The 22,482-nt window shown below is 37.0% G+C and overlaps 1 protein-coding gene across 4 annotated transcripts in view; it reads right to left on the bottom strand.

The window, feature by feature from the left end:
• Positions 1 to 727: 727 nt before the first annotated feature.
• LOC141917957 (uncharacterized) overlaps positions 728 to 22,482 on the bottom strand; it is a 47,251-nt gene continuing 25,496 nt past the window's right edge. For all 4 annotated transcript variants that reach the window (XM_074811755.1, XM_074811758.1, XM_074811757.1 and 1 more), the window contains 6 exons: positions 21,743 to 21,921; positions 10,438 to 10,595; positions 9,141 to 9,183; positions 6,112 to 6,298; positions 4,086 to 4,221; positions 728 to 3,350 (listed from right to left, as the gene is read on the bottom strand). In XM_074811755.1, the coding sequence (XP_074667856.1) occupies positions 3,251 to 3,350; positions 4,086 to 4,221; positions 6,112 to 6,298; positions 9,141 to 9,183; positions 10,438 to 10,595; positions 21,743 to 21,921 (803 nt within the window). In that variant the 3' untranslated portion in view covers positions 728 to 3,250. The remainder of the gene's footprint in view (positions 3,351 to 4,085; positions 4,222 to 6,111; positions 6,299 to 9,140; positions 9,184 to 10,437; positions 10,596 to 21,742; positions 21,922 to 22,482) is intronic.

Raw genomic sequence — 22,482 nt, 5'->3', positions numbered from 1 at the left:
CAGGATAGTGAAAGGTAAGTGAGCAATCTGGGTATCCTTTCGTTGGTCTCTCTCCTACCTTCAGGAGACATTATTGCATGACTGAAAAAATGACCATTCACTAGAGACAAGAGACACATTAGTGTTTCACTACAGCAAATACCATTTGGCTGTGTTGCAGAAAGGATTAGAGTTAACAATCTCACTTCAACTTTTTTTTATAAGGCATAGCTGACTTTATGACTATGAGTAACATTTGTCCTGTAGTTATATTTATGCCAAGCTCAGTGCACTTTGTCTCATACTAGAAGTATTGTCCAAGAAATGGTGTGAATACCCATTAAAAAATAACAGTAAAAGCAGCTATTGTAGTGAGGATTCCTCTGCTGACAATTTTCATGCTATTGATACAGAGGCAAAACCTCAGTATATTTTTCAAAGTGCTTTTGGTCCTGATAATAATGGGAAGAGATGAAGCGTGTTACAAAAATGACTGGATGGCAGCCTTCCTCTATGGAGATCATAGCTACTTCACAGGAAAATAAGAACAGCCCATAAGCTACTCTGATCTCTTCTCAGATGTACAGAAAGGAACCAGACTTGTTTCAGAGAAATGTAGCAAGCTTGGCTCCTCCTCAATTTTCTTGGGTTAGAAACTAGATAATTCCAAAGTCTGATAGCTTTTTTTTAAAGAATTTACATTTTTTGTAATTTTTCGAAGTTTATGGTCATTTGAGAAATGATATCATTTACTACACCTTAGTATTTTATTTGAGTTTGGCAGTATAAAATCATAGAAGAGAAAGACAAATCAAGTCCATTAAACAAAAAGATTTCAATAAACTCTGCTGATACAATACCCAGTTAAGCAAAGAGACCCAAGAAGTCTACTGTGTAAATACACAGTTTTACAACAGAAACAAGATTTTATTCTATTTAGTACAGGTCTACACTTGTGGCATTTTTGATTCATTTTTGACTTGCATCAAATGGGAGGAATTACATACATTTTTAAGTTTTCATGTTTGTTGTTTGTAACACTGAATAAAGCACAAATTGCTACTGTAACACTAATATACTTTGGAAGTTATTGTAATTATGGGGGAAAATAAACTCTAATTTATTAAGGACATTATAATCATGAAAATTTAGTGAGACAATAAGAGAAAAGACCATATACTGTAACCTTTACTCCCATTGAACAGCTCAATTCTTTTTGAACCCTGCTATTGAGGTTATTGAATCTTTCTTTGCTGTCAGTTCTTTGTGCCACATATGTCATTATCATATGTGTCTTCAAAGGTTTATGTAAACAAGATATTTGGTAATCATGTGATTCTTTCTGAGGATGGCTGTAAGTGGCACTTGTCAAAAGGAAAATGTGCTGAGTAAGCCAGTAACAATTGAAGAAACAACTGGATCCCATGGGGTGACTCAGTTAAATATTCGGGGTTTGGATTTTGGTGTTGGTTGGTTTTGTTTGTTTGTTTGTTTGTTTTAATGGGAAGAACATTTGTTGTGTTTCTTTCTGCTTGCATCTTTTTTACCTATTGCTTGTTTTTCTGCTTCCTAGCTCTGAACTGCCATTCTAAATTGTTTATTCTTCTTCTTCCTAGCTCTGGACTGTCATTCTGAATTGGATAACTGTTCCTTAGGAAATGTTGTTAGTTTCAGGTCAACAGCACTTGTATTTCACTCATATGTGCTATTTTCTCCAATGTGGAAAAGAGTAAGAAAAAGAAGTCATTTATACCTACTTCGTTACTTGTTCTGAGAGTTGTAGCAGAAATATGAATTTCATTCCTGAACATGAAAATTTCAAAATACTAGCAGTAAATGTAGAACATGACTGAGATGACTGCTTGTTTTCAAATACGGTTATACATTTTACCTCAGAGCACAGATTTATACAAAACAAGAGTGTTAACATATTTGGGGTTGGGTGCCTGTTTTCTGAAAATTGTTTACACTGTTCAACTAACCATTCTTATTTTTGAATTAAATCACTCAAATCACTGTAGCAAACCATTTGAACTGATTAACAGCTTTCTTTGAAGTACAATTGCTTCAAACATCTGAGGCTAATGAATAGGTCTCCTAAAAAATTACATTTGTGGTGGTTGGGGTAGCACCACTTGCTTTTTAGCTTTTTATGGCATTACAATCGATATTTTCAGTCTAATAAGAGCAAGCATGTAGCTGAGGTTCTGGTGCGGTCAAATGATCTCAAGGTCTAAGGACCATGATAAGAAGACCAAGTATCACAGGCTTTGTAATAAAATCTCACAAACTGGCAATTTTTTTTGTCAGTATTGGGTGCATATTTTTTTTTCCTTTCTGTACTTTGCTGCAGCATTAAATTGTAAATTTCTTAGGATGAGATACTTAGTTAGCACATGTCTTCAATAAATAAATGGAACTAACTTTTGTTATTTCACTTGAATTAGTATTTTGGGAAGCCTGGAAACTGAATACCCAGATTTATTCACTGGAGGAATTATTTTAATGTTAGGAAATAATGTCAAACCCTATGTATATGACCAGCTGTAATAACCACAGATGTCTAACCCTGATATCCCTGATGAAGATTTATGGTGCTGTCTATTACTGCTAACTTTGGAGTAAACAGTATCTTTGATTCCTGAATTGATTTCTCTCCACAAATGTGCTGTACTGTGATGGGAGGTGGCTAAACCAGAACCACTGTAAAATTAAAATTTATGTTAAGATAGAATGTACAAGAACAAAAGTATTAATCCAAATCATACAAGTTTATTCCATTGCCCCAGGCATGCTGTAATAGTTATGTAGCTGCTAACCTTTCAGTCAGCCCAGCCTGTCACAGCCTTAAGCCCCACACCGCCTAGAAACTTAAAGGCAAACTCATATATGAAACTTCTTGATGGTAAAGCAGAAGTCTTTGCAAAGGGTGCATTTGCAAAAAAAGGGGTGCAGATATAAAACATTGGGGAGTACAAAATGTATATTGAAATACAGTGCTTTCTGTTTTGTCTGTGTCAGATAAATGTTGATGTCAGTTCACTGCTGTAAAGCAGGCTTTATATATGGTCTGAGTTGAAGCAGAAACACAAAATAGAGTGCCACAAAGAAGGCAACATTATGTTTATTTACTAACATTTACAAAAGTTGTGAATCTATAGCAATGCTAAATATTACCTGCTGCTAGAGCATCTTTTGAGATGAATCATAAGACATAGCATGGAATTTTTAAAGGGAAACAGAAATTGAGGGGAAAAAATGAGCTTTCTTCTCACATCCTTGTCTCCTCCAGTGGTCTGTTCATGAAATCTTGGATTGCCTGGTGTAGGGGTAACCACTTATTAATTGAAGCTTTCAAAGCTGTAATCCACCTAGAATAAATGAAAGACCAACAACTGTCCCTGATCAAGTGTTATGCATGCATTTTTATGTTATTTGAAACATGCCTTTTATAAACAGTGTTTGTATAGCTGTGTTACTATCTATGCTTATAGTAAATGGATTGGAGCAAGGCAGGAGATAGAGGAGTTGACTATAACAACAAATCTTAACACCCATTTCCAACATACAGAAAAGCTTTGTCCTTTGTTCATTAAATTAAACCCCGAATCATGTAATTAGTAGGCTTTAGACAAGAAGAACTCCCACTCACAGCAGTGGAATTTGGCTGATTATGATGAGGGAATTCACCCCAAACTTGATTTCATAGGCCAATTTTCTTTTTTAATTCTAATGGTCATTGTTGGAAGTAAGTCATTCTTGGGAATGAGGAGGATATACTTTCCACTGTCTCTAATGAGAGGTACCATAGCATTCCTGTTCAGTGTAGTCACCCACACATCATTATGAAACGCATTTATCCAGGTTTCTTTATGAATCTCTGCAAGCCAGCCTTGCTGTAGTTCCAGCACTGACAATAGCAGAACTGATGACTCACGTGTGCCAACATTTTGTACTGCAGTTTAACTAAAGTTACAATTAAGAGGAAATCTGGGGGAACAAGTGCAAACAGAATGAAAAGTTGTCCCTAAATCTTCCCAAAGCTACAGTGTTCCTGCTCTCCTAAAGTGTGGCAAATAAAATTAAAAAAACCCTGTTTGATTTACCTTTTGTTTTCATTTACATTCTCTGCACTTAAGTAGAAAGTTTTAAATTCTTCAGATGGAGGTTTGAGTTCAATTACAGATCTCTTGGAGCCCAGAGGCTGCTCGCTCACAACATACCCCTGTAGGTAAAGACCACCTGCACAGAATAAAATAGCACGCATCATTTATATTGCAGATACCATTTATGAAATTATTGCCAATTACAAGCATACAAACAATTCTTGCAAGTTGGATTTTCAGGTGCCTTCTGTTGGGTGTTTCAACAGGCTGTACAGAATTTTCATGTAGAATATTTAAAAATGTGAAAGTTCAGTGGGTTTTTTCTGAAAATTGATTTGAAAAGAGTGTAAAACATGCTTCCTCTCCAGCAAATGATCAGCAGTATATATATTTATATATATAATATATATTATAAATATCAGCAGTATATATTTAGCTTTTCATTAATTATGATGTGACAAAAAAATTTTCTTTCTTTTTGATATTCTTTTTCTTTCCTTTAAAAACTAAAGGGATATGAATTTCAACATTAAAAAATTCATAGAGCCATCATTGGTTCCCTTGCTGCCATTAGTAAATGGAACATCATTGCAGGCCACATTAGCCGGCTGTGAAGGAAAGGTATTAGACAGAATTTGTTCTTCAAGACATTTTGATTTTAGTTGTTTATATTTTTTTTTTTCCTAGACCTCACTTCACTTTATACATACATGGTGAATAGCCGAAAATACCTGTGGAGTATTAACTGCAGTTGATTGTTCCCATTATTGCCTTCAGGGTCTGTATTTTTTTGGGGGGGGTTTCACATTTAGTGACAAGAGCAGCAAATTAATGCTATACCATTGAGAATGATATGGGGGAGTGAGAATCTGTAGTGAAATTGGAAAAAACAGTAGTTGCAATAACAAAAGCGAAAACATTACTATGTACACATAGTAGGATATTTAAATACCAGAGTGACATATTTAGCAGTAGGAGCATAGGCATGAGTGTCATCAACACATAAGACTTATTTTTTGCCTTTCCACTAATTCATTGCTTAGCTCTGGCAAACCTTAACTTGAGTTTCATGCAGAGAGAAAATCACGTGTATGACCTTTGACAGATGAAAAGTGCTATGTAGATGGTGTAGACTATAAAGTGGAATGCCTCTTGCCTGACCATGTGGCAAATAGCACAAACCTTAAGAAAACAGTTTTTTCTTTTAACCTGAAAGCTGGCTAGTAAGCAAAAGTACGACAGCATTTTCTTTCTGATTCTTCTGACTGCCAGCTTCCTTAGCACAGGGAGAGAGCATTTGCAGGTCCTGACTCATTCTCTCTCCCTGGGGCACTTGTTTTTTTTTTTTAAAATACCGACTTTCATAGAGTTGTGCTCGAAGGCTCTCCTCACTGCCTGAAACTCAGCTCCTCTGCTTGCAGTTGACCCCAGTAACCTCACGTTTGCTGCTTTCAGAGAGTGGCCATACACTCTCTTCTGGTATGGGGAGAGCGGCTAGATGGCAGCTTTAGCTGCAAATGACCGTGGCCACACCCTGGAGCATCAGTCTCTGCTGGAGTAGGGACTTTCTGCCTGTTGGGTGGACTAGTTTTGCCAAGGTCATGTGAAAACCTGCTAGTGACAGAGAAATCAGTCTGAGTTTATGATGTCCCTCCCTCCAAGGATGCTAGCTAACACGCAGGAGTCAACAGCTTTCAGCAGACTCCCATACGAGTCACTGACTTAAGCCACTGTAAAGTCCTTTGGAAGGGTGGATGTTGTAGCTGATACTTGCTCCTGAGGTAGTGTGTACAGATCCTGACTACCTCCGTTCCAGAAAGAAAAATTCAGACCATGGGAGGAAAAGGAAAAGAGGGGAATGAAGTGGCTATTTTATGAAAAGAGACTGATTCTGCTCTTCATTCACCTTCACAGAACAGGGTGAGTTTGCTGATAAGAAACTCATTAATGGTAAAAGTTCTATTTGGGAACTGCAGTGAAACATTTCTGCTTTAATAATCAGTTAAAATCCAGCAGCCATCCCTACCTTGGGCAGGTGTAGACCGGAGAGTGGCATAAAAGTACAAACAGCCATCCTTCAGAATGCAGTAGTGCTGAATCCAGACGTCCTTGCTTCTGTCCAGCTGGTGGAGAAGCCCCAGGCACTCTGGGTTTTTGATAGCCAAGGGTGGAAGTGTAGTGTTATGCAGTGTGACATCTACCCACACATGGTTCTGTAAAGTAAGCATGTAAGGAAAAGTTCTCATAAGAAATTAAGGAGGACCTACTAGTATGAAAAGACACAAGCTCTAGTCCCTTGTAGGACATTACCTTTCATTGTGAATTTGAAAAGTCAACACTGAAAATGCAATTAGAAAAACCTATATTTCATGGCTAATAGTGACAAATTTCTACTTTCTTCTTACAATACTAACTTGTCTTTTCTGCATTCTATTTTGTTTTTCAGTACAAGTTTTGCTGGTATAAACAGTATTATGTCAAAGCTGTATGAAGAAGCTTTTTTAAAAAAAATTGTCTTGCTGATTGTCTGACTTCAGCAGCCTTTACTGTGTGTATTCTGGCAAGACAAGGTTCATCATCTACCCTCTGGGTTTCAGAGAACATGTGGTGGTGTCTGAGGCCAGAATACAGCACTCGGATGGAAGCACTACTGCACACAAAATGTTTACAGATGCCTTCCCATCCCTTTCTGAAAAGCAGAGTCTTTTTCATTACTAAAATTAGCCTATTGTCATTTACAGGTGAAGAAAAAGCTCAACCCATGAAACATTGCCCTTGTATAGGTTATTTGTATGATAAGAGAATCAGGAAAAAATAAACTGTTGTTTAATAAGACCAAGTTGTCTAATGTGAGATTAAAGCATTTCTTCTTCTTTAAATCTGAGAGGTGTTAGGAGCTCAGCCTCTCCTAGTGTGTTTTGCTTTTCTGCAATACATGTTTCCAATTCTACATCAACCAGTGCCTTGTCATTTGAAATCCATGGGGAGAATGTAGGCAATATCAATAGCAAACTGTTTGTTTCCATGGGGGTTTTCTTTTGCATTTATTTATATTTCTTTAGTATCCTTGATAAGGCAATGATGGAAAAAAGACCTGGCACAATATAGCTAGCTGTATTCTTTGTTATGAATGGGAAACCTGCTGAGACTTATTGCAGCAAAGTGCAGAAGAGGTCTTCAGTAATAGTAACTGTATTCATAAAATAGTTGTATTTGTAGATTCATTAAGATGACATAGTATCAATATATTGGTCTGTTAAATCATTGTGTTGTGAACCCTACCGTAACACACTAGCTATTGCAAAAAGTAACAAACAGTATTGCAAACAAAAAAGAAGGAAAATATAAACCTATTCTATTCAACTGAATGGGAAGTCCAGTTAGAAGGCAGGAACAGATATACTGTTAGGCAATGAAAATGACATAGTAAATCAAACATTTCTTTCAGAAAAGGATATTGTTTGCTCAAAGACAAAACTAAAAAAGATAAAGCAGTCAAAAATAAGATGCAGTAACACAGAAAGAAGCCAACTTACTGTGTTGTTAATGGCTGAATGCCTGAGAGATCCTTCTGTCTATATAATGTTGAAATATAATAATGGAACATTTTAGCCAAGTTCTTTTTGCATGTTACACTAAAGAATGACTCATTTGATGTGTTTTCTTTTGTGCCTTCATCCTCCTTTTTGGCTCAGGCTATTTGTTGTTTATTTCAGCTACAGTACACACTTTAAGTGGTTTGATTTATTTTTACTATTTCCAAGTATGTGGATTGCTTTGCATTCTTTTAAGAAACACTGCCAGGTAGAATATACATAGAAACAAATCTGGCTTTGCACTTACAATCTTATCTGAAAGCTGAAGACAAAAGAAATCTATGTTTGATTAATTTTGTTTCAGTGGAAAAGGAATTAAACTAACAATTAACACCTCCTCTCACTGTTTGGAAACCCATTACTAAAGCACACTGCTGAAGGAGTAACTCATGTGCCCTGAGTTGAGAGAAGGAGGAAATTAATTTTCTTTTTTCTTTTTTTTTTTTTAAAAAAACCCTGCATTAATCCAGGTTATAATCTGTACCTTGCAATATTCTTATTTTTTAATTGATGATTTTATTTCATCTGCAAAAAAGGTAGACTTTGATACTTACGCTGCATTTGAGCCTCACATTCTTTCTGCTAAAAACCAAGCTCGTTCAGTAGCTAAGCATTTTTAAAAAAAGATTTTACAGATCACCGGCATATAAATGCGGTCTGCCTATAGGAGGAAAGAATAAGAATCATGGAGCCAGGCTAAAGTGGATTTGACCTATATGGTTACAACCCTGGAAGTACTAAAATGAGCTTTACAGTTCCCAGTTCAGGGGTCAACCAGGGACTATTCATACTAAATTATGTTGGGCTGAGCAAGGTCTCTCTGTAGCAGCTTAAGATCAGTTATGGCTATGTTTCTCCCAGCTACAGGGGCCAACAGAGACTGTAGCTGTATAAAGAGATAGGGAGATAAGCCAAAGTTCATCACCTAACTTATCTTTCTTCATCTCTGAAAATATGGAAAAGAAGAACTGAACAGTGTGTCGTCCCGTCCCCCCCCCAACCCCCCCTCTTTCTAACATTTTGTCACAAAAAGCAGGTAGCTTGCAACCAAGGCAGAATTGCAGGGCATACTTAAGAATATGTAGCCCTTCTCTCCCTTTACTCCAAATAGTATTACCTAGGGCAGAACATGTGGTTGTGAGTCATCTCTCCCCTTCCTCCCTTACTGATACCTTCATTTTAGGTTACGTTTCTGAACCAGCTTAAAGCAGCTGATACCTGAAAAGGGAACATTTTGATTCGTTTCACCATATGGCAGCAAAGCATATTTACTGAGTCACAATCGTGTCTGTATATGGCTTTAAAATTGAAGCTGACTCACGACCCAGCAGCCCAATACAAAAAAGTATGCAGCTTCCACATTGCTGTCTGCATCTGACCATATACAAATACAAGTTCTGTCTCTCAGTCTTCTGCACAATCTGGTATACATATGCTTCTCATATAAATAAAGCATTACCTGATGGACAGGATGCACTGCTTTATCCATAGCCTCCAGCCATCTATGATATGACAAAAAAATGAGAATAGCTTAGTGTGGTAAGTAGAATAAATGTGCTTCACTGCCTCTTTTAACTCTTGCTGACAAAGACAGCATCTAAAAGGATATGCAATTTTCAGGACCATTCAAGGCTTCAAAATAGGAAAATAGTGGATTAAATCTAAATAAACATTGCTAACTCTCAGAAAAATGTCTCAAAGCTTGCTTTGTAACACACTGTAACAAGTTGTAATATTGCAAACAAGGGAATCTGTATATTTTGAATATGGTTCAACATGTCAGGTTAAATGATTACTCTTCTTGTGTCTTTGTTATAATGTAGGTAAGGAATTTGTGGGAAACATAAAGAGTTCCTGAAATTGGAGACTACAGAATAAAGCAAGTTATTAGTTGGCAATGATTTTTGCACTATGTATGATATAGAATTTGGAAGTGGAAAATGATCTGATATTACAATGGTTGGTGCTATGCTAAGTAGTAAGATGTCATACAAAGATGGGTGGATGAATACCAAATGTCACCCCACTTCACAGCTTTCTATTCTGATAATTCACAATAAAACAAAAAGGGAAATAAGATTAGATTTTAGTACATATTGAAATTAAAATCTAAGAAGTTGTTACTTGTGGTTTGGGTGATTTTAGTCTGTTTTGTCAGCTATAGTCCTTGGGAAATGCAAGAATAATGTTTTTTAAGTTTAACTCTGAGTCAAACCCAAACTCATTGCCTCTCATCACAACCAGTATGCTTTTGTGGCATACTTGCATTTTAAAATACTAAAATGATAATATGACAGAATGACAGTAACGGAAATGGAAGATGGGATTATAGTTATATTACTAGCACTGTCCTTGCTGGGCAGAAGAGAGATCATTTGTGTGAAATGACCAGTAAGCAACTTTCCATCTACAGGAAGATTTACACTTCCATTTGATATAACAATGTGGGACAGGGCATGAGAATATGGGTGAATATTTTTTTCTGGAGATAAATCAAGAATTCAGGGGGATCTTGAGCAAAGCATGAATATTAAAGACTTTATGAAAAAAATATTCTCATTAAAAAATATGAAGCTGAAAAATAATTTTTGAAACTTCTGTAAATGAAAATAAGGACACCATCTTCCCATAAGTAGCTGACTATTTTTTTTTCCTACTGATCAAGGCAGGTATTATGAACATCCTCCAAAAATTCAGACTCCCTCTCTCTAAACTGGAATAACACAACTGACCTTGTAAAACGAAAGATCACTTACCTCTTCATTTCTTGGTTGGAAGTTGCACAGAAGTAGAAAATCCTGCTTCCAGTTTGAGGTACACATTTAAAAACAAATGGTTTACCCAGACTGGTGTCAACACCAATTTCCGCTCCTTCCAGCTTTGTTACTTCCAGGGGTCTGCACTTCCCTTCATCCTGCAATTAGAGAGAAGGAGTGCCAAACTTCAGAATTAACATGAAACCAGTCCCTGTGAGATGGGGATAAACTCAGGGAATATTCAAAGATATAGAAGCTGGTGATAAGCTCTTATGCTTTTGAACCATCATATGGTTTAAAATGATCAGTAGCCTCAGAAAATACAGTGCAGTCACAAAAGATAAACTAGTCAAACACCCTCTAAATTTGTATCTCTATTTTTAATCTTTTAATTGGTTTTGGTTCATCAGGAGTCATATCTGCATGTGGAAACACATGTAAATATTCCAACTTTTGAGAGCGTAACTGAGTGAGAGTGGGATTTTCAAAGTGTGCTGAAGAATCTAGGAGCATGAGACCCTACTAAACAATGCTGCTTGCAGTCTGGGTTTATGCTGAAAACTTCACCTTGTATGTGCTGATAGAGGGAACAAAGGCTTACATTCAGAAAACAGTGAGCATAACTTAAAAGGCTGGATTTCAGTTCCTTTGCAGAGTTGACCTAAATATCATTATGTTCATAACTCTTCCCCTTCATTTCAGACAACTTTCAGTGGAAAGCATTTCAAAACCTTTTGTACCATATTGTTCCTGATTGAGTAAAAGCTCTTTCAGACTGAAGGGCATTGTAAATGTCGTTGTGGTTAGTTATAAGAAGCCATTAAGCTCCTTAATGTAAGAAGGTAGCTGAAGCTGTTCCTCCCCCCACTTTCCCAGTCCAGCTTCCCTCAGGTATGTCTTAACTCAAAACAAAGGTGCACACATCTGGACAGTGAACTCTAGCTGTGTTTTAAACAATAGTTAGCTCTCTTGCTTGAAGATTGCTAGAGAGCTTGAAGACCTATGACTGGAGCTCTAACAGTTGCATCAGATTTGGCAGCAATAAAACAGAAAACATGAGTTAATGATGGGACACAGGAAGAGCATTAGTGCCACTGGTAAAATCGTGGAGTCTCTTAGAATAAAAACAGTTGATTACTGGGAGTTAATTAAATGTTGTGAGTAGGAGCTGAATTGTAAGTGCCCTGTGTAATTTTTTTATTATCCTAAAAATAAATAAATATATTTTCCACAAACAAAATATGCACCTGTGACTATTAGATAGTTAAATACTTGTTTGTATGCTCATCAGCACACGTAATTATACCTTTGTTATACATGAATCTTCTGTAGGAACAAAATAACCCTTAATACTGAAAACTAGTATAAATAAACCTTCATGAATGCATTTCCTAGGTTCTTTTGCTTTCTTCTTTTTTCCTTTTTTTTTAAAATGCCAAACTAAAGTCAGTACAGAGGATGAAGGCAATCCTGAAAGTCGTCAGTGCTGTGTGACCTGCTTTACTTATAATGTCTTCAGATACAAAACTACATTGCAAAGACAGCATAACCAAAATATGTATTCAGGCTCCAAATCTCATTCCTAGTGTAATAAGAACAATAAGTGCTAGGTTGATGAAGTGTTACTCAGCAGGATCCTGTCCAAGGCAGATACTGAAGTGGCTGTATGACCACTATGATTGCACATCCCTATAAACTCCTTTTCTAAACACTTTCTGTGCTGTCTAGAATGAATGCAGATAGAGCTCTATGGCATCAAGAATGATTTATGAATACTCCATTTCAAATGAATACACTTAGGAAAGGAATAAGATGGATATAAGGCATTCAAAGTGAGACCAAATGTCCTTCATTGACTAGTAGGCAGTCATGCTCCCCTAATTCTGATAAGCCAATAAGGGGCATTTCTTTTCACTCATATGGCTTTCATGAATATGTCCTAAGAGAATTCCTTTGATTAATATCCCTCTGTTACAAAAAGTGCCAAAAGTATATTGCTGAAAAAAATAATTATAAAAGTAACATCTTTTGCCTGTGACTGGTGAGTAACCTACTGATGATACTGCCGCTGTGGAACCTAATATAACTATGTGATGCTGCTTGAGTTGATGATACGTGTAATACAGATTTTAAAAGAACTATCTCAGATTTTAGCTACTACTGTCCCATTCTGCACTTAAGTAAGAAGGATTTTTTGTTCTCTCAAGGTTGATGTCAGCTATTTCATGGATTCCTGGCAGTCTGCAGTATCTAACATGGATGGAGTCGTTTGGGTAGAAGGGAGAAAGCTTATGCTACTTTGGTAAATGCTGTTCTAAGAATAATAGAAACACCTGAAGTAACCCTTCCCTTGCTGCTAGTTATCTTAAGATGGCCTGAGTTTTAGGGGAAATGTTTCTGAAAAAAAAATGAAAATATTAAACAATGCATAACTATGAGAGAGAAATAAAGGAGAAATAAGAATAGAAAGTAGACATCTCCTTGCTTTATTGTATGAAATGGTCATTATGGTAATGTAGGTATCCTAGGAGGGTTCACAAATGAGCCCTATTTAATTTGGTGTAAATACTTCCAGAAAATAAATGAATCGACAGCATTTCCTGAATGAATCACTGTGTTCAAAGATTTTGAGCAGAGTTATATTTGCTATTCTTGTTAAGCTTCTTTGTCTATTAGAAAGGAGAAGCTGAAAAGATATATGAACATTTCATGCTATTTGCAGTGAAATGAATCAAAATCAACAACAGGAATCACTATGAAAAGAGACTAAAATGAATCTACACGAGAGACTGCAAGTACTAGGAAGATGGAGTAAAAGTATCTTTACAGAAAAGAAGATCAAATCCTAGATGAAATAATAGAAAAAAATGTAAAACACAATGTGAAAACTGAGCAGTGCTAGAAAGCACAAAGACTAGCAGTGGAAAATATTAAAGCAGTTGCCCCTAGGTCACTGGTTCAGACTGGTTTCAGGTCAGCAGCAGCATGACTGAATTTTTGACTGTCTTTCAAAAATGTCTTGCTGGATGTGCCCTTGTGTTCTTAAAATAGACAGGAAAATGAACTCTTTTTTTCTTTTTGCTTCTTATTTATCATTTGCCTGACTTTCTCCATCACAGCTGACATGGCCACAACTCTCCCTGGCTCAGGGTTGCAGCATTTTCACCATCTGTTATTTTCTGGTTTTCTCTGACCAGCTTTTTGCTGACAACTACTGGTGCTGCTTACTTAGTAGTACCTCTAAATTCTTCCCCTCCCTACGTCTTCTTTTTAATTACTGTGCTTTGTGGTAGGCTCATTGTTTGGGTATTTAGGAAATTATAGCTAGAGCCTGTTTGCATTTCTTCTTCGAGCTGGACACACTGGTGAAGAGGAGAGAGTAAGGCTTTTACATCTTTTCCCCCTACATCTTTTTCCTTTCCTTTCCACCGGCCTTCTTGGCCACCTGGGCACACTGCTGGCTCATGTTCAGCCGGCTGTCAATCAACACCCCCAGGTCCCTCTCTGACTGGCAGCTCTCCAGCCACTCCTCCCCAAGCCTGTAGCGCTGCTGGGGGTTGTTGTGGCCCAAGTGCAGCACCCGGCATTTGGCCTTATTGAAACTCCTATAGTTGGCCTTAGCCCATCGCTCCAGCCTGTCCAGGTCTCTCTGCAGAGCCTCCCTACCCTCGAGCAGATCAACACTCCCACCCAACTTGGTGTCATCTGCAAACTTACTGAGGGTGCACTCGATCCCCTCATCTAGGTCATCAATAAAGATGTTAAACAGGAGTGGCCCCAAAACCGAGCCCTGGGGGACACAACTCGTGACCAGCCACCAACTGGATTTAACTCCATTCACCACCTATTTGTATGGCATTTTTCTTCAGGAGAGCTGAGTTTATTTATTATTTTGTTTTGTTTTGCTTTAAACAATTCACATCTAAACTAGAGAGAGTAGAAACATACTGAAGAGCAAGACAACAGGGGAAAAAGATGTAAAAGCTCCTCTGATTTGAAGAACCTAATTATCCTGCACCTAACTGTATTGGCTGTCAGACTAAGTACAATCAAGTGGTCTTGTGATATGATTAATCTTCACATTCCAGTTGATTCTTTTGTTGATGTTGAGTAATTTGCTGCAATTTATTGCACAAAAGGTAATGAACTTTACAGGACCAAGCTTCTTAGAAAGAACTATTGATTGGGTCAAAATTTTGAACAGCCTGAATCAGGTCAAATTATATAACTGATTATGACACTTTCTCTGTGTCAGGGTATGCAATCTGTTAGTAGGCCAAAATTAACTTGAGTATCATATCAGCCAGCATTATTTCTTATTTATTAATAGAAACAATACAATGGAAGTATTGGAAACTTTGGATTCAGCAGCTCCTTAAATGTAAATTGAAAAATATATCCTGGAGCCATAGGTGTAATGGAAAACATAGAGAACAAATCAGATTGTATACCGGTTCTAAATAATGTGGCAGCTCACAGACTATGATGATAAAACTCCAAGCAAGAATGAAGAACAAATAGAAGTGGTATCTTTATGAGCAATGGCTCAGACCTAAATCTATTTATAGCTAAGCCTTTTGTATAAAGTGCTTAGGCTTAGTGATGAACACAGAGGCTTGCTCAAGAGCACAAAGGACTGAATGTTTGTCATAGATTGAAATGATGTGAAGGGTCAATGCATGGCAGGCATGGGATTTCTTTCTTGGTCTAATAATTAGACTATGTATATACCACAGAAATTAAAATAATTTAAAAGCATTTTTTTCCCTCTCTATTGTATTTCACTGGGAACAGTCCTAAGGGTACATGTGAGAAACCAGAAGCATGTACTGTTGTGTCTGAATGACAAAATTTTTGTAAATACACTTTGTAAAATGCCCTGTTTCCATTTACAGAGAAGAGAATTGTAGAAAGAAATGGGAACATCTAAGTCTGCATTTAAATTTCCTCTCTGCATTTAGGGAGTGCTTTCACTTGTTCTATGAGGCCTGGGTAGAAAGTGATGTGTCTTGATGTGAATAAAGGGTAAATGGAAGACTGGTATCCATCTGGTTATACAGGCTGTGTAAATGTTGCTGTTGAATCTTATTTGGAATAAAAAGAAATGGTAAATTGTAATACAGTTTCCAGGGGTTCTCGATAAAGCAGAGGGTGAGAATGGAATGATTTACAAACACAAACATACTCTAATAGAGACAACTAAGGAACAACAATTTCCTTCATAGAGACACTACTAATTAAAGAATATTCAGTGAAGAAAGCATTCTGCCGTTGAGAAAAAGTGAAGGTTATGGACCCCTTTGAATGTAAATAGCACTGTATAATTATGTGAGCAATACTTAATTGTCAGTGTGCTGGCTGTGTTAAAGTACAATAGACAGAGAAGACAAGATTCTATTGAGCTATTGAAATGGACTGGCTTCATAATGGAAACAGGAATATGACCTGACATCTGGTCATTTAGATGATGTAATAGCTGTTTACCAGGCTGGGATCTGATTGCTTTTAGATGTTAAGAAATGTACATCTTTGTTCTCATTGTCTTTGTCTCAGCTTTGAGAAACTTTGCCTTAGCCACTCACACTATGCCTGAGTTTCCTAGAGGCATTAAACTTTTAAGCCTAAGAAATGCAAATCATAATTCTTTTTTAAACTGACATTACTATATATAATCACAAAAAAGATAGAGAGTACAGTCCTCTCATTCATTGCTGCCACTGTGTTCAGTGAGAGTACTTCTCAAGTATATGTTGAGGCGTTCTTACATCATGTTTCGGAGCATTACAACCATGAACTATCATGAAGGCCATTTCTCTCAGGCTTGGGCTACATGTGAAGGTGACTTTGCTCTTTATTCACAGTTCAGTCTCTTGCTACGTCTGAATCTCTAAAGCATGCTCTTTTCTACTGTCAGAACAGTGATTTCCAATTTAGCTACTCCTTCCAACTTAACTGCTCCTACTTCCTTTCTATTACAGTTTCTTCTTTTGACTTTCCTACTTTGATTCCATACAAAATGCTGGTAACACACGTATACTCTTTAGACATTTATGCCTAATTACTGTTGTTCCACATCATTCTTAGCTGAGAGAGTTAGAGAGAGAAATGGAATAAATGACAAAGGTAACATAAGGACCTGACAGACAGAGCTGATTTGACTAGAATACATCAGTCTCTGATTTCTGGAAAGGAGATCTGCAAGGGAGATACATTGATAACACTTCCCTGTTTGGAGCCAGTCATTTTTATAGCTTCTCCTAGGCCATAATCCGAATGATATTCACTTCATATTTTACTTTTCAGGCACTAGATTGGTTATCTGTCTCACTTTCCTCTTTCCCATAGTCTATTTATGACAAAGGGACAGGAAATAATTCCCATGAACACAGCAAGACACAAACCAGAGAGGATCTAGGGCATTGTTACAAACATGATCTTTTGTTAATTCTTTAATTTTATCAACTCTACCTTTTTTTTTTTTTCTTCCATGACTCATAAAAATCACTTGTAATACATGTGTTTTTGACCAGCCTTACATAGCAAGAAAGCAACAATTAACTGAAACTAGGAAATTCTGGCTTTGGCTGGCATTTCTAGTGGGTTTGTAAATTCCAGCATTTAATTAGCATTTAATATTTGTAATGAGCCTAGAACACTGTTAGCTCTTGCAGGTATGTCCTCATGATAGAGGAATGCATGCTCCACAGCTTTTAAACCCCTTATTTGTTCCTGGGTCACAAGAATTATATTCCTTCTTTTTAATGGGTTTGCAAGAGCAGTATTTTTTTATCCTGAAGGCTGCTGCATACTGTAAAGTTTCTAAGCCAGGTTCTAAAGGTGACTTGGTGATGCCAGCTCAGAGATCTGTGTGAACTTACTTAAGATGTTGAGGTTCTACTGCTGTGGTTAGATTGCTTTTGTTATCTTACTGGTCCTACACTGAAGAATTCACCATAAACATTTTGTGGTGACTTTGCAGTCACTTTACTGTACTGAACAACAAAAGCTAGTTTTAGAGGAGCAGACACTGCTATCTGTAAAGAAAGGACCAATGCTTGACTATGCTGATGTGCTTTCAGCTTTCCCTGAAAAAATGTTTAAGTTCAACTTGATTGCTTATATTTGCCTCCTAATGTTAGGACTTAAGTGTACATCACTGTCTATCTATCTTCTCACAATGTCCAAACATATTTCTTTCAGAAGGAAAACTGGGCACATCACTGGCACAGAAGCATGTTTGAGAAGATCCAGTGGTCTGGGCAATGAAGGATCAGAACTGTAGTCTGTATAATGGAACTCCGCTGTTGCTAAGGTAAGCAAAAATATTATAAATCATTATATCTCCAATGATCTCAGTAATTTACACAAACCAAGGTTCTAACCCAATGTGCCCAGTAGTTCTGCTGTGAGGTGGCAAATATAGCTATGTTCACTGAGGTGGAAAATGTGTTTTAGTTACTTATATGGATTGTAGAGTCAAGGTCAGTTGCAGCATATGTTTGAGGGAAAACAAAATGACCTTGTATGTTAAGTGACTCTATCTGTTGCAATGGGTGTCACTTCACCAATATGTGATTGGATAGAGATGAGTCTGAAACAGCAGCAATTACATGGGTGAGTCAATATGTAAAAAGCTCTAGAAACATCAATCTTTTTTAATGTAGGTGGAGAAAGGAAAGTTCACATGGGTAATTTCTTCCTGTAGATAGCAATTATGAGGAAATGTAGCTCTCTGTGTTTGTTGATATGGACTAAAGCAGAAGACGAAACACTGTTTCCTTTCTCCATGACAAATCATTATATGCATCCCTTCAGGCATAAAGAAAAGGCCTGATTGTCTTCTTACATAGGTGCAAATCAGGCATGACCTTGCTGGAGTCACTGGAATTACACCTATGTAAGTTGTTGTTCTTAACATCAGAATCAAGACCTGGAAATTGATAACTGGTTAATTTGTGGGATACTGACATGCAGATTATCCTGAACTATTTTGGTCTCCCTGAATTATTCTTGCCTTCAGTGAACTGTTTCAAAGAACATCTTATATCCACTAAGCGGAAAAACTTTTCCTTCTGAATGAGTCAAGGCCTGGAACATAATGTTTCCAACTTAATCATGCAGCTGACACGTTACATAAATGCTGTGTTGAATTAAGAACATTGTTTGTAATTCCCTTAGAAAAGAAAGTGGGATGAGCAGCATCTATATGTATTGTTCTTCGTATGCCCTGATACATATCATATCAAAAGAAAGAAGTGCCAACGGGTCCAGTTGAGCTCCATCTTCACTTGGGTATTGGATCTCTTGGTAGTGAAGAAGCGTATTTGTATTTAAGTATCTTTCTTCCTGTCTTACTAAATGACTCTTCGGAGTACTCTGTAAGCACATAAGGCGGTGAAGAAGATCCTTGTGCTTTCAGTTTCTAAAACAGTTGCAATGTTTCAGTGTATCCTTTGAGTCCAGAGACAGAGAGATAGGTAACTGGCAAAAAAATGGTGTGAAATAATTTAAAAAGCAGTTGAATAGCACTAGCCCTGGATAATGCATGAAAACAAGCAGTAATTATTACTATAACATGTTTATGCGGTGCTTTAAATTTATTTACTCTTTTTAAGCAAAAACAAATGCATGATTTCAGTGGCTAAAGAGCCTGCTAGGAAAACATATGTTCGTATGATTGAAATAGCTAATTTTTTAGTGCAGTAAATAAGACAAAGCTAGCTGGGGAAGAAAAGATAATCTTAAAAAGAAACTTGCTAGATAAAAGAAATAAAAGAAAATTTATTAATGTAAGATTATGGGGCACCTTCTAATCCTCAATCCAATTTATCTAACACTCTTTATATTCAGAGGTACTTAATTGATTGGAAAGCGGAGAGCGTTTAAAAGACATGACTAGATTTTTTTTTTTACATTTAAGGAGTTTGACGAAGGACCTGACTAGGATAAAATAAAATCTTCTCTCCAAACAAATATTCTTATATTTTGTATCCTTTTTAGTGTGAGATTGATTTGTTTGTTTTTTATCTTGAGACCAGAATAGGTAGTGTTGAAATAAAGATGATGGAAAGCCAGACTGCTTTGTTGTATAGCCAGTGGTTCTGCAGCATAACCCTGATTAGATGGCTAGTGTGTGTATCATGGCATATGCATAGAAAAAAACAGATTTTCTGCTGAAAATGTCAGGTGGATAGACAATTGTAGAAGACCAAGCTCTTTCTACAATTTTTAATTACTTTTCAGAATATGTCTTTTTCCCACAGAAGTGTCTGTTTTTGATCAAGAAGCTTAAATGTTGAAATCCTGATTAATTTCAGTTTGGACATGAAACTGCAGTGCCTCATGTGAATTCTTTTCTTTGTCTTAACAGTATTGTCCATGAAAAACTATGCTTTGGATCACCCAGAGGAGGGACCAGAATGCATTGTTGGGGGTGTCAGAGATCTTTAACTATAAAGACTAACCCATGCCATCCTCCAAGTACAGTCCTTGAGAACCATTGCATCAGCATCTTTCAGGTAAAAATAATTTGATTTCTTGTTTTAACTAAAAAGGAAAAAATTCAAGTGAGGATTTTACTGGAACAGCTCTAGAACTCATGTAAAAGTGAAAAAATAGGATAATACATATGAACAAAAAATGAAATACAAAAATGGGAGACTGATGTATGAAATAGAGAGAAATGACATAGTGGAAAAAAATATATAAAGGTAGATTCCAGATCAGTAGTGAAGTATTAACTTCCCTGTTATCTACTGTTGGTTGAACTTCCTTAACACCATTTTGTTTAGATTATATTAATGTTTTTTGCAAAATTGTGCTGTTATGTCTACATATGTACATGTGTACATGTACGTCTACGTCCTTCACATGCTGAGCTGACCAGGTGGTGTGTGACCATGTTAGGAAAGATAAAAACTATTTAGAGTTCAAGTACCTGATGCCATGCTCAGGTTCTCGTGTAGTTTTTGATTATGGGTGGACATGGGTGTATTTCACTGGTATGTGTTGAAACTGTGTACTGGAGACAAACATGTTTCCACCTGCTTCTAACCAGCTTATATTTCCACTGATGCCCTTCCTAACTCAGCTAGGAGATGCCCTGGAAGCTGCATAGGCTTCTTCCAGTGATAAATCCTTCACCAAGGCAAATTTTTTCAGCTTCACTAAGTTTTCTTGAAATCAGGTTAAAATGAATACTAAGTGGATGACCTTGAATCTTTTTTACAAGCTGTAAAATGTTTTACCACAAAAAGCCCTAAACAGTCTTTGAAATCAATTTGTTTTATTTTATAGCATAACTTTCTCAATGAATAACTTCATCATGAAGTTACACAGGGGAAGGGATTAGTAACTTGTAATTACATGCATCACCCACTGAACTGCCTCAGAAACTACAGTAAAATGCTACTATAAGGCAGGTGAGTTCGCTGGTTTCACTGTGGCCAGGGCCATGAGCTGTGCCTGCTGCCTGGTGCCTGTGTTCCCCACCCTTGGAGCTAACTGCTGCAAGGGAAAACACCCTTTTTTTGTCTTCTTCTCCTTTTTTAAAGTGCAATGCCTTTATTTATTCACTTATTTAGTGGTGAATAACTGTGTAGAATACTCATATGTTTGTAGCTGAGTCGACTGTGAAGCCACTGATTTAGGGCCATTAAGAGTCATACAACTAGAGTGTTGTAAGTTTTTTATATCAAAAATGGAGCCTCAGGGTAAAGCCAAGAAAATATTTCTCTTTATGAAGCTCCTGTTTTACTCCTTTTTTGGATGTCTACTGTTAGATGAATTTAAAGTCTTATATATTACTTAGAAGTATTAAGTACTATACAGGCCCCTGCTCACATGACAGAGAATGAAGTGCTGAGTAATGCTAATCTGAAGAAACTGAGCCTTCCTAATACCTCTCTGTGCTGTTCCATGGCTTATTTGTACACATAGAGAAGTCTCATGATCATGCCTGTTTAAGAAAATACACGATAGAATACAGAGCTCCTACACATCCAAAACCATTTAATCCAAAGCCTCCTAGAGACTATTAGATTCACAGACTTCTTGATAATCAGAACTAAGAGATTAAATGTGAATCCATAAAAACCCAATGGTGTCTACTATCTGTGACTAGGATATAGGAAGGCAGAACTGCTCAACAAGCCTCCTCTATATACCACATACAAAACCATCTTCAGTGCTGGTGCTATTTTGTAAATACTGTAAGTCAAGATAATTATCTGTAAATTTGAGTACAATACTGCTTCACTTTGTAGTTCAGGACATGGCTTACTTCCTCACCAGCCTCTCTCCTTACCTTCTTGTGTTTGTAATAGTGTAGGTAGCCATTATGTTTCAGAACAAACCACCTCTTTCTCCAGCCCTTCAGTATTGCTGACTGTGTTCGTTTGTGCAAATATCCTCTGCAGGTAGGTCTGGGGGTGTTAGGGTAACGGCTGATATCTGATCCCACCACCATAGTCAGGATATCAGGACCTAAAATATTACATGAAGAATGTGAAAACATATGTCAAAACTATAATCTGTTAATATTTTCGAATACCCCTATAGAGTATGGAGCAGGAAAGTAATATTCTGTCCCATTCCCTTCACTTCCCAGTGTAGCTTCTAGAAGCAGCAAGGAGCAACCTAGGAAATGATGAATTAAATCAAGCAATATTTGGCCTCCTTTTAACAGAAATTCAAGAATGAAACTAATTTTGTGTTGAGGACTAGTAATGGAGCCAGCTATCTGAAGACACCTCAAAACAATTTTTGTGACCTACTTTTGCAAGCAGCATCTTAGGTGCTTGCATATTTTATCAGTTTAGGGAAGTGGTTGGATTTCATTGCTCAAATGGGTATACATAACTTGGGGTTTATATAAAAATTTCTGAGAATGTTCTTAGGGGCACTCTCAGTCTCTGTTATTTTACATACGCTCTTAAGAATTCTTTCTTTTCCATGTCTTGGAGTCTACTAACCTTTTGTGCTGTCTGTGCCCCTCACTGAGGGGACTTGCTGTTGGAGTCTAATCTGTGCTAAAGCGTTTACTTA

This window comes from Strix aluco, chromosome Z, assembly GCF_031877795.1.
Source record: "Strix aluco isolate bStrAlu1 chromosome Z, bStrAlu1.hap1, whole genome shotgun sequence".
Lineage (NCBI taxonomy): Eukaryota > Metazoa > Chordata > Aves > Strigiformes > Strigidae > Strix > Strix aluco.
Note: the sequence above shows the minus strand (reverse complement) of the source record. Positions and strands in the feature narration are given on the sequence as shown.